Raw genomic sequence first — 12,481 nt, forward strand, 5'->3', positions numbered from 1 at the left:
GTAAGACATACTGTGCATTTTAACCTCAGCAGTTGATTTCTAACACTTGTGCCCGACATCTGAGGGCTATTGAGTGACACCATACAACCATCAAAAACATTTATTCTCATTAACGTCATACATACAGAATACACACAAATCTTCAGTGCTACCGCAACACACAGAAAACACAGACAACACAAAATCCAAAAACATGCATTCAGGTGATCACTTTGGCATTGCGGCAGTCAGCACTAGAGCATTTCTCTTTCGCCTTTTGAAACGCCACTGTGCAGTTCATTTCTCAGCACAGCAGAGAGGGGTTGGAGGGGATTCACAACTCCAAGAGTCGTGACTCACTTGCATTTTACCTACAAAGTGCTGACTGTGCAAAGCATAAGTGAGAATGACAGGTGGCAGTGAGAACGTTTCATCATAGCATTATCCAGTGAGCCAGTCGGGTGTTATCATTAGTTTGTTAATGGCAAAGTGATGCTCTTCATGTCAGGAACATAGAGAAAACGACTTGCTTAGTAAGCACTATGTTCTTGCATAATTCTAATATTGTCACGCATGATAAGATCACAAAAGATTTGTGGTGTTTTAGCGGGCGAGCCAGTGTGGTACTTGATGAAGGGGAGGGAAGATGCTAAATGATAGTGTAGCGTTAGTGTGCTCTGGGAACACTTTACTGCTGGAACTGTTCTGAACTGAGTATGAGATATTTTATACTAGACTGCACTGAGAGAGAGGTAACAGAAACATCATTACATTATGAAGGAACTGAAGTTTTTTTTTTGCTTCATTATGAGATGAAAATCGTTAAATCTCAGAACCTGCAGACCTCCATGGTAAACACTCGATATGAGAGTAAGCATTTACTGTACACACATTCCTGATGTGTTCAAATCGTGACAGCTGTTTGATTTATGACATGACCATGATACTCGGGTGTAATCTTTCCAGCAGAAGCATGCAACATTTCACCTGCTCACATGAAATGTGATCTTATCAGGGTGTGCCAAAATATCAGTTGCCGAACAAATCAACGTGAGAAATAAATGCACGCCCAGTGAAGGGGGCATCAATTTTAAGCTAGAGTAGTTCTGAAAGAAGTTGACAGAGGTTCTGGGGGTCGGGAGGGGGGAGGTAACAAAAAGAGGAAAAAAGTTAAATGAAAAAAAGAGTGAAAATCCTTTGTGCCACAAAGCCAAGCAAAGATGTTGCATTTACAGTACTTACGATTTTATGATTTCTCATCATATTATCAAACTCCTCATTAATTTTTTTATACTTTTCTTCTGTGTGAGGAGTGAGGACATATGAGGCATCGGGGTCCGGGCTATCACAACCTCTGTGTTCTTTCTTGTTTAGCGCCTGTAGTGAACATCAACATAAAGACAGGAATCAACACAAAACAGCAGGGGACAAAGGAAGTACTTACACCACAGCGCTTGTACATTAAATCACTCTCTTCGCTTAGTTTGCCGAAATGGTCGTCCATGAGGGGGCTGTGCCCAAAACAGTCATCGGGATCAGGACTAGCACAGTCATTATGGCCTTTGTTTCTCAATTTCTGAAATGAAATTGCAAAGTTGAACAGAAACAGTATACAAGATGTGGCTGTGTGTTTTTTGCTGCTTGTTGGCAAATACACATTTCTACCAGAAAACATGTACAAAAATCAACATTAGCTGAATGCTTCTCCTTCAATTGCCTCTGTCGTTGCAGCACAACATGAACAGCTGCTGCACCGATGCTACGCTAAACTGTAGTTCAATATAAGGCCCTGTACCAAGGGAGAAAGTGAAATGTCACTCTATATCCTTTCACCCTTTACAAGCGTTCCAAGAAACAAAATATTGTCCTCCTCCCTTTTCCTCCCCTTCTCGACCTTCCCCCATCTCTCTCTCTGTTCTCCCCTCTCTCGCTGCAAGTGTGTGTTTGCATTTTTCATCATATTTCAGTTATCATAAGCCACCCAGCTGGAAGAAACTCCTGCATAAGAAGATCCTACAGCAGAGCACATTAAGACTGTCCCAGTCTGTAATTCAATATGGTTGTCACTCCCAGGATCTTATCAAAGTTAATGCATGTGGGGAATAAAATGGATTATCAAATGTGGTCAAAGATGCTTATTTGAGCATGAAATTGAACAATTATTGTAAAGGAGTTCTGAAGTACATAGGATGGCATGTTGCTATGTTATAAAGAGCCTATTCTTACTTCAAGGGGAAAAAAAACAAAAACTAAACAAATAAATGCAACCCTGTGCTCCTTCGCTCGCCTTCATACAGGCAGTTCTCTGCTCCTCATTAAGGCTCTGAATAGCAGTGTTAACAAGACTTGCTGACAGCATGTGACAGCTTGTGATATCAAGGAAGTGTACATCAAAACATGATTTATGTGTGGCTCTCAAGGTTCCTCTATCAGGCTACTGCAGGTCCTCAGCAGCGCTCTGCCCTGTCTGTGGGCTGCCTCAGAGGCCTCATGTCTACAGGAAGGTCGCTGACTCCTGTGGATGCAGGGGTCAGAGTGTGAGGGAGAGGAGAGGAACTTACACACACTAATGAGACCTTACTCTCTCTTGCTGGTCTTCATCATCCAACAATGTTGAAAATGTGTGTTTGAGTGTGAGAGAGAGAGAAACTCTAGGAGAAGGAGTGCACGTGGTGCATATGCCTGTGCATGTGCAATGACTGTGTGTTGAGTTGGGCATGAGAGTGTGTGACTTTTGCGTGTGTGTGTGTGTGTGTGTGTGTGTGTGTGGCGGGAGGGGGGGTATTTCTACAGCTGCTACATCCTCTGACAGCAATGTGACAGTACGTTTAGGTCTGTGCAGACAATGCGGCTAACCCAGCGCTGCTCACCACAACCTCAGTGTAAGTTACATTTCCTAAAACCTGTGCCATGGCTTACTCGTTAAAACCAGATGACACTAAATCCCACGCCGCTCGCTCCATCTCCATGCATTCACATTTATGCAATTTCAGAGAGATTTTTTTGGGACACAGGAACAACGTTAATCTGCATTGTACAGGCAGAAATGTGACACTGTCCGCAGCTGAGACAGAAAAGAGGAAGCTCTGAAAAGCACCCATATCTCTTCAAACATAAGTGTCCACAATGCCCAGAGGAGAGAGAGAGAAAGAAGTCTTCTGGATAATGAATGGCTTGCACTGTACCACAGATGCATTACTGTTTGGTGTGGTACAGAGCAGTGGCATTCTTCTCATTCTAAGAAAACGCCTTGCTGGTTCATTTCCTGTTTACTGAATGAACCCTCTTTAGTTAGGGTCCTGAAAGGCCTGTGTTTACTGGGGTTAAACTATGCACTTTCTCCACCAGTGAGCCAAAGATCTGATCTCAACCTGCAAATTTAAGTTCCAACCTGCTCATTATGGGAATATCTTGGTCGGACGGGTCGGGCACGGCTGTGCGAGATGGGCAGGGCTGCTCTACTTTCACAACAAGCCTGGCCAACCTTCAGTACGCCGCACCCACTGGCCCAAGCCATTTAGGGAGGGGCTGTAGCAGCACAGAGGGTGAGTGGGAACCAGATAGCAGCAAACAAGGACAGGCAGCACTCAGATTTGTTCCATGATACATGACATGAATCACTGCAGTACATATTATCTTCAACAAGGTGCACTGAGGGTGCTGTGTACGCAAGAGTTAATCATCTCTGTGGCCTTTTAATGCACATAACACTGAAGGCCTGGGAGAGAATGGCTGTAATTCTTTGTTAAATGACTTGGCATGTTCTGGGTGTCCCACAGACGCTGCCCACAGCTCCCAGTAAATGGATCACTAAATCAGCACATGGCCAAACAGGTGTCCCTCTTCCAAACACCTGTCAAGACCTGGCTCCCCATGCTGGCCAATCAGACGCAGCAGCGCAGAGACAAGGCCGTAGAAGGGACCACATGGAGCCCTGAAGGCCACCCGACCCCAGATCAACTTTGCTCCTACATGTCAATGCTGCAGACTGCTCCAGACACTACAGCGTTCTGACCTAGAAAAAGGAAAACTTTCCAGACAATCAGGATGCAAAAAAGAAAAGATGACTTCTTTTTGCATTATGGATACTTTGATAAAAGCAGTTTCAGAATGCCTCTCAAGCTACATGCTGAATCAAGCTGTGGGGTTTGTACTTTGGAAAGTAAAGTTGGCTGGACGTGAATACAGCTGAGGTTGGGATTTTCAGTAGCATTTCTGATGAAAGATAGGGGCTGTTTGTTGCGGGAATGGGGGGGGGCTGCGGAGACTATAGACAAGGGAACTTGTGTAATCTATTCACAAGGCCCTGAGAGGCTCACAAAGATGAGCGGGAACAAGGCCAGCTGCTATTTTCTCACAGGAGTCCAAACCTGTATTGATAGAAATTTGGCTGCTCAAATAAAAATGAGACTCTGAGTGGCGTTGGCTGACGTCAAACCCATTGGGCACTATTGTCTGTGCGTGCATGTTTGTGTGTCCGTCAGTTTGCTTGTGTGATACTTTAACTTCTCTGAAAAGAAAATGTTTTCCACTGCCGGAGTCCTTGAGACTTCCTTGTGCCGAAGAAAACATCTACAGTACCTCCACCTGAGCCCTGACTACTAACCTAGCCGTAACCATGGGGAACACTGAGCTCAGTAATTGCCTCTCCAGATTTGCAGTATATGTTCAGTACACAAGGCTGCAGTGCAGTGAAAGGCAACCTTGCATTCCACTTTGATTGGAGATCAATGTAAATTATTTTTTAATGTAATTGGGTCCAGTGAGCACCATTAAGAACTCCTTTTAAAATATGTAAACATTTTTTAGACGGGTCATCATTTTACATCATGCCTAGATTATGCTCGGTTCTGGGCCTTACATTTGCTTTGAAGCATTATATTCACATTTTTTATTGCAAAATTGAAGCAAACACTATTGCACGGATTAAAAATAAAAGTCAAACCATTGCATAAGCCACCTACATCACCTGTTTCTTGAGAAGTACTTTCAGTGAAATGGGCCCAAGCAATTTACTCTGCCGCTGTGAGTCTTGGAAAACAATTTCACTCTGATGTTCTCCCTCTCTTGTGTCAAGAGAGCTTTCTGCATTTAACTTATTCATGTACTGCACAGTACTGTACATGAATAGAAGGCAGGGTGAAAGGAGAAAGATAGTGGTTTGGAATAAAAGCTGAACTTCAAAATTGTGGGGGAGATGGCTGAAAGGAAGGCATGGAGAGGCTGTTTCTATAGTCTCTTCCATTGTGCTGAATCACACTAGCTTTCACTTAACAGTTGCTTTCACTATTGGCAGAGCACCACCTGACCTATGACTGGTGCGCCATAGCTCTGATTACAGGCCCCTCAACAGAAAGACAGTTTGTAGCCTAATGCCAATATGGCTGGAAATTACACAAAATGTTCCAAACCTGAAGTACAACATGGATGTTTAATGCATGTGTTTATTCCAGCCTTCCCTAAAGTACACAGAAGCTATGTTTTAACCAGTCGTCGTGCAGCAGCCTCCCTTTCCCTCATTCCAGCCGGGTCTCCCAGCCTCTCGCCCTGCAGTGCTGTGAATTAGCCCTTGTGCCCGCCGCTACACTAAGCAAGGTAGCGTGCTAATCCTCATGACATCACCATTGTGTCCAGGCCGTTCCATCTAATGTGCTTATCAAAGGGCTTCTTTGAGTGTGAACGCACTAGGAAATCAGCATGGGGAGGCGGCTGATAGGAAGGCTTTTATCTGCTGAGGAATATTTCTGCTCTTATATAACATCTTAAGAGACTTTCGCTACCATCATGTTCCCTTTCCCCCTGTGGTGCTGTAGTCTTCACTTGAGGGGAATAAAAGCCTCTTTTGGTTGGTCTTTAGGCACTGTATGCCATGGCCCAGCACTAGGTTACTGTTATGTGGGCAGCCTTCTCCTCTCTCCACTTCCAACCACATATTGTGAGTTGGGAGTGAGGGGCTGTTAGATAAGGAGACCTCTGTAATTCCCAGATATATCTTGTTTAATCTCATGACCATTTGCACATTACTGAGCGGACTGATATCAGGATATGAGACTGGATTCACGTCCTTCCTTTGGCTCACTCCATTGTCTAGTAACTCTGTGGACAGGAAGAGAAGCGGGAGGGGGCCAGCTCTCTTGTCTGGATTTTATTTTGATATTGTTGTCTTGTAGCTGTTAGAAAAACAATATATAGTGAGATTCAATCCCACCTGACACCACGAAGACAATGGACAGACTACAATGAACTGTGAGCTCAAAGTGAGACGAGCAGTGACCTTTTAATCCAAAGTGAGTCATGCTCAGTAAATCTAAAGCACCTGTAGATACAGTTGAGAACAAACTAATCATATTCTACATTGTATACTGCAAATGATTACCTGCATTGGACTGGCTAGATTGCCAATTAAATATAGCCCATCCGTGTTACAGAATGAGAGGCAATTGCTGTGCAGTGAGCAGTCCCTTCAGAGGCTTCTGCTCTGAGACTGTGGTGAATGACTGATGTGACAAAGCTATTAGCCGCCACAGTCAGAGAGAACAGTCTCAATCAGCGGACGGCGTATTTTCAGTATAGACAAGAGGGAATTAAACTACAAATTGAGGATAAAGGCAAACCAATGTCATCATTATCTACAGATTAAAAAGAATGAGAACACACACTCTGTTCCCACTCCACATAAAGAAAAGGTGGCGCACATTAAAAACTGATCAGAAGAAATTACAATGCGGAGAAACACCAACGTACAGATTATTGAAAATCTTTCTAACCATTTTTACTCCTCTCTCTCTCTCTCTCTCTCTCTCTCTCTCTCTCTCTCTCTCTCTCTCTCTCTCCTTTCTCTCTGGTCATTGAGTGGATCATTAGCTGTCAGGGCCCTTGAAACCATACCCCCAACTCTGAACTCCCATTCCTGCTTGCCTCTAAAATATTCATAAGGACAATTAGGAGTTCCGATAAGGCGAGTACGGAGGGCTGGGGGGGCGTGCGGCAGAGAGGGCAGGATGTGCCAGCAGGACGTCTGTTCTGCAACACTCTATACCCAGACCACAGACCTGTCCTCATCAATCTGAGACACAGCAGCCTCCCTCTTTGCCCCCAGTCAGGCCATGCAGCCAGGGGAAGGTGGCACGGTGCCAGCTAACCCCCAGTCCCCCGCCCCCCTCCCATCCCAGCAGGCTTTGCTCTGTCCTCGCCCCTGGGCAGGAGGGGTTGGCCGCACACTGGGAGGAGGGGGGCACAAGGGCAAGCTGATTGTTGCACGAGCTAACTCGCAGAAGCTACTCTGCACGAAAGCGAGGTCTCATTTCAGCTGCTCAGCCCACAAGGTCATTGAAGAACACAGAGGGTGGACGCACGCTTGTGGTTCTAATGATCTTTAACATAACTAGTATCACTGCTGCTCTGTAACTAGATCAAACCAAATTAGGTCAGCTCAATGTCTGACCTATTTCATGTGGTTCAAACCAGAGTTATGACAGGTATGTGGTTCGAGCTCAGAATGAGCAGCTATATATATTGCATTGTTACTTAGCATTGTTCTGTGCACCCTACGATCCTGCCAAGTTATTTGGGTTCATCAGTCCATAATATGAACATAGTCAAGCGAAGAACACATTACTTGCAGGAATAATGTAAAAAATCCTAACTGCCACGTCTTCATTTCAGGAATTTTAAGACATTTTGAAGATGATCAGTAAAATGTTGAAGTGTTGTTTGCCCTGTTTGTTGCACTCCATAGGTCGTTATCTATTACTGACAAGAGGGAACTTTTTCTAAGTATTATAAGTGAAGAGGAAAATTAAAGGAATGTATACAGCAACCAATGTTATACAATGGGTGACACCAACACTGATCAGCAACAATCACAAAAAGCACACTAGATCAAAAACAAAGAACACTACTGAACCAGTTTAATTGGACAACGCAAAAATAATTATGTTAAATTTGTGTAAAAGTCAATATAAAATAAGCGCAGACTTCAGTTTGTTGATGAACTACCAACGAAATACTAGGCTACAATACTTCAGAGCTTTAATCTGGGAGGGGTTTTGTCAGTATGACAAACAGCGGACAGGGGGTGTGTCACACGTCATTTCTGTGGAAGCTCTCTACTCATGACATATAAGGCAGAAACTTCACACAAACGGCTCAAAATGCAGCATCTTCTTTAAACTATCTGTGTTAGTAGTTTGTCAAAGAGCTGTTTCTGTTTGGTGAAGAAACTCTTAAGTTTAAGGTTTTGAGAAACAGCATATCTACTTTTAGACCTTGGAGTATTAACTCATTAGTGTCCGTGGAAACCAGTGTTTAGAAGGCACCAGGGCTTGTGGTCTTTTGTTGTTGTGTCTCCTTTCATTATGTGCTCTCTAAGAGACCCTCAATTTGAAATGAGACATATGCAACACAGTTGAGAGGATGGAAAAAAGCTCTGACGTCAATGAGGTACGACATGTGCTAAAAGCAAAAATCTCTCAGCAGTAACCTGGTAACAAGCATCACACACCGGAGAGCAGAAGCATAATAAAACAATGAGATGTAATACATGATGGTTTTTAAACCAGCACTTCATAATGGAGTTGAGCCATTCAACGATTCAAAGGAGAACTGCTGTATAGCCTTACAGGACAAAATCCCATATTAAGAGCAGGGACACAGCTGATCACGGAAAGTTTGATTCCAATAATCAAAACTACATTTTCACTGTCTGACAATGAATGGCCATTAGGCTGCCATTAGGTAACAATTACAGTGTATGTGCTCCTTCAGAGAACACACATTACTGAATATTATGTGATATACTCTGAACATTATCACAAGTGTTTCATTATGCTGAGAAAACTACAAAAGAGGACTGGTGACCCTTTTTCACTAAAAGCCCAGAGGAAAAGGAGTCCTTGTCCTATAAAAAGGGGCACTTTGAAACCCAGCGTGTTGCTCGCAACAGAACCATTAATACTGCTTCAATTCTCACCAGGTTACTCCATAAGAGATGTTAATGTTAAGATGCAATACTGTCTGTGTTGAGAGTCATAACAAATGAAATGAACAGGAGTATTTACGCTACCACGCTCCGAACTTTAGAAATTCATACATGCAATGAATGCATTGTTGAAAACGTTCATTAAACACCAAACAACGTGGAGTAACGGTGCAGGATTTATCTTGGTATCTAGTATCTCTCTGCTCACAGGGGCTTAATATACAACTGAAACCACCCTAATATAACTGTCAGTACCATCACCCTTATTCCTGCAGCTAACAAAGCCCATCTCTCTGTTTTCACCATAACACTTGAGTTACTTATTTTTAACTTGTCCTACTGCACCAGTCTGAAAATAGACACTGGAGCTGTATGAACAGCCGGCGTGTTTGTTTTGACCCAAAGGCCCAAAGGTTAAATGCCTCCTCTCAGGTATACAAAACACTCATGTGCACACAGGAAATAGGAAGTAGCTCATCTTCACAACTGTGTGTTTATATGAGCCCCAGATGAAGAGGCGGTAATAGGATTTCATCAACACAAATTAATGGCTGCCTATGCTGCTACTTTACCGTCCTCTCCAGAGACAACGGATTGACTGACAAGCTTAGTATTTATGTGGCAACATGCGGAGGATACTTAAAAAGAAACCACAAAGCAATATCATTGAGAATATTAATGTCCATTATCTTTTTTTTTTTTAAAGTTCCATAAAAGTAATCACACTTATGCCATCCTATTTAAGATAATCTACTGTACAGTGTGTGACCTACAGTCCAAATGAAAATAAAGAAATTCATTTCAATATCACTCCAATAAATCACAGGAGACCAAAAGTGCACATACTTTATTTTCTGTAATATTAAAAAATGGGCTGGCAGAAAATTTCACATATATTGAAAAGCACTGAAAAATCAACATCAACCCAATAAGTCTATGTCAATAGCAATGACATTTGATTTAGCTTAAAAGGGATTTCTCATCATTGCTGCAGCGAGGTCTATGGTGAAATACCAAAAAAGGAGAAGAGTAATATGATGATAGTGTAGTGCGGGGAAAGACTGAGGGAGGAAGATAATGGTGAACAGTTGGAGGCGGATATTAACCACAATCGACGTGCTTAATTAATGAAAGCTGAATTGGTTAGATTTGTCTTAAATAGCCTACATTGTACCTACCATGAGGCACACACCTTTTTATCTTCAGTCACTTAAAGTCCAAATTAAGTAAAAATTATCAAAGTTTTTCAATCTGATATTTGATAAAAATATTCAAAAAATTGCTCTGAATTCAGATTGTGTGGTTACATTTAAACGGCTGCTCTCCATCTCTGAGCCACCGTAAATAGACCGGCAAATGATAGATAATGATGTAGATAATTGCATACAAAGAATGAGCAATTTGACCAGTCAGACAATAAGAAATCATGGATATTTCCAACTAGAATAATGACTTGTCACAAGTGTAATCTACCCCAGATGCAAAATGTTGAAAGAACTTGCTTTTCTACATTTCCAGAAATGGCAGCTCACTAGATTGTAGAGGAAAAGAAGGAAGAAAGAAACGAAGAGAAAGAGTTAGCTGGGTAATTCAAATGGTGAGGGGAAAAAAAGGGGGTAATTTTCTACATGTAGTAATACTTCAATGTAACTGGCTTATTGGACTTCTTGTGGAATACGTGACTGCTGAATGGATGTGAGCATCTGCAGTCCCTTCTTTTGTGTTCACTGGACAATGGAGACTGCAGACCAGGGCAGCGTATCAGATTTACAGCCATAGGTCAGAAGGGAAGATGGAAGGGAAAGCTTAAAAGTCAAATGACGTGCTTCTCTAAACCGCACAAATGACATCTGAACATAAAGACACAGACTTGTTGGGCACAAAGTATGATAACAACAGGTATTGAGGTTGGAAACACTCTGCTGCAAAGGAAGTGATGTCATTTATGTTTCTGTTCACAGCGACATCAGTTTCTTTAGAATAAACAGACAAAGACATCTGAGAATATAATTAGAAGCACGCAAGAGCCACAACGACAAAAACTCAGATTATTCGCACAGAAACCTTCAGAAATACATGAAACCATATTAAGATGACCAACTTTCGCTGGTCTATTGTATAATTATGCAAACTACAGCTCAAAGTCGACAATGATATTATGAGTGAATTCCTGTCTTTATCCAACCAATATCATGGACTTGACTCATTTGATATAAGAGATTTACTGCACTGGTCAGCACAAACATTGAACCTGTGAAAATACAATAATGTATCAACTCTCCACAACCGTGAAAATGTAAGTTTATCCAGCTATTCACAGTAAAACCACACATATATTATATAATACTGTACAGCTAATCTACTAGTGTTACATTAGCTGACTTGTTTTCCCAAAAGGGATAACCTATTAAATTTTTCTCCACCAATATAACTTTAAAGCTGCTTTATTGTGCTACGTTTTAGCCCATTAACTACAAATGATGCACTGTTGACCTTACATTACTGCTCAGCATTTTCTAAAGCACGCCATAGAAACTTGGCGTGATAATCAATTCAGAGATTTGAATATTGTTCATTTGTAAATAACATGACTGCGCTTTCTTTACTTACTTAAAGAAAATACAATTTTATACTATTTGAAATGTAATAACATGCAGTGGGCTGTGCATGTGTACCCTTCTATGTTGGTGGCCCTGTGGTGTTCCCACAGTACTGTCTGTCTAGTACCGCTTGCACGGCCCACCTGAACTTCGTTGTAATTTTTTAAAACACTGAGTGATACATCGTGTATATATAAGTAGTAATATCTTTTATACAGTCATGTGTTCAAAGTGGTGAACCTTGCTTCATCCTTGCGTGCTAAAACATTAAATATCTTGTCTTTGTACTGTTTTCACTGAGTTTGACAGAAAGGATTAGCAAATTATCACCTTCTGTTGTATTTATGTTTTACACAGCGTCCTAGCTTTATTGGAATCTGGGTTTTAAGTTGCAGAATACACCAGACGTAGATCTGTGTCCTGTTTTGAATTAGAACTGGCAGGATTTGTCTTTCAGGGATAGTTGGTTCCACTGAGCTACAGCCTACAAGGTCTGAACTACTGAAAAAAAAAAAGGAAATCTGCTTCACAGATGTGTTTTCATTGGCAGGTTTGCCAGAATGAAGGTAGACACTAACTTCTAGTTTAGAGTTTGGAGTTAACTGAATAATTGATTATCTTTGAGTTTAAGCAGACAGTAACAGAGGAACTAGCCCAGTGTGGTGGTTTATATCATACATGTAACTACGCAAAATCCTGACTTAGAATACCAATATTTTAAAGTGATTCTGTAGTCCTGTATTTCCAGCTCATTGTAAGTTTTTGAATTGTACCACATCTTGTCTGGTCAGATATGACTTTTTATGAATTTGTCAACTTAGAATTCTAATAACATTGCTTATAAATGCAAAATCACTGGCAGCGTGGTGGCCCTTTAAGAAGGGACGGCAACCAACCAGCTCTACTCATCAGCCATCTCAAA

General features: G+C 41.8%; 1 protein-coding gene across 9 annotated transcripts in view; it reads right to left on the reverse strand.

The window, feature by feature from the left end:
- The window catches only part of mef2aa (myocyte enhancer factor 2aa), a 57,521-nt gene that overhangs the window by 14,137 nt on the left and 30,903 nt on the right, over positions 1 to 12,481 (reverse strand). For 4 of the 9 annotated variants that reach the window (XM_070971390.1, XM_070971388.1, XM_070971385.1 and 1 more), the window contains exon 4: positions 1,424 to 1,555. In XM_070971390.1, coding sequence (XP_070827491.1) covers positions 1,424 to 1,555 — 132 coding nt within the window. Of the gene's footprint in view, positions 1 to 1,221; positions 1,357 to 1,423; positions 1,556 to 12,481 lie in introns of all 9 variants that reach the window. The other 5 variants (XM_070971389.1, XM_070971387.1, XM_070971384.1 and 2 more) reach the window with 2 other exon arrangements.

This window comes from Chaetodon trifascialis, chromosome 10, assembly GCF_039877785.1.
Source record: "Chaetodon trifascialis isolate fChaTrf1 chromosome 10, fChaTrf1.hap1, whole genome shotgun sequence".
Classification (NCBI taxonomy): Eukaryota; Metazoa; Chordata; class Actinopteri; order Chaetodontiformes; family Chaetodontidae; genus Chaetodon; species Chaetodon trifascialis.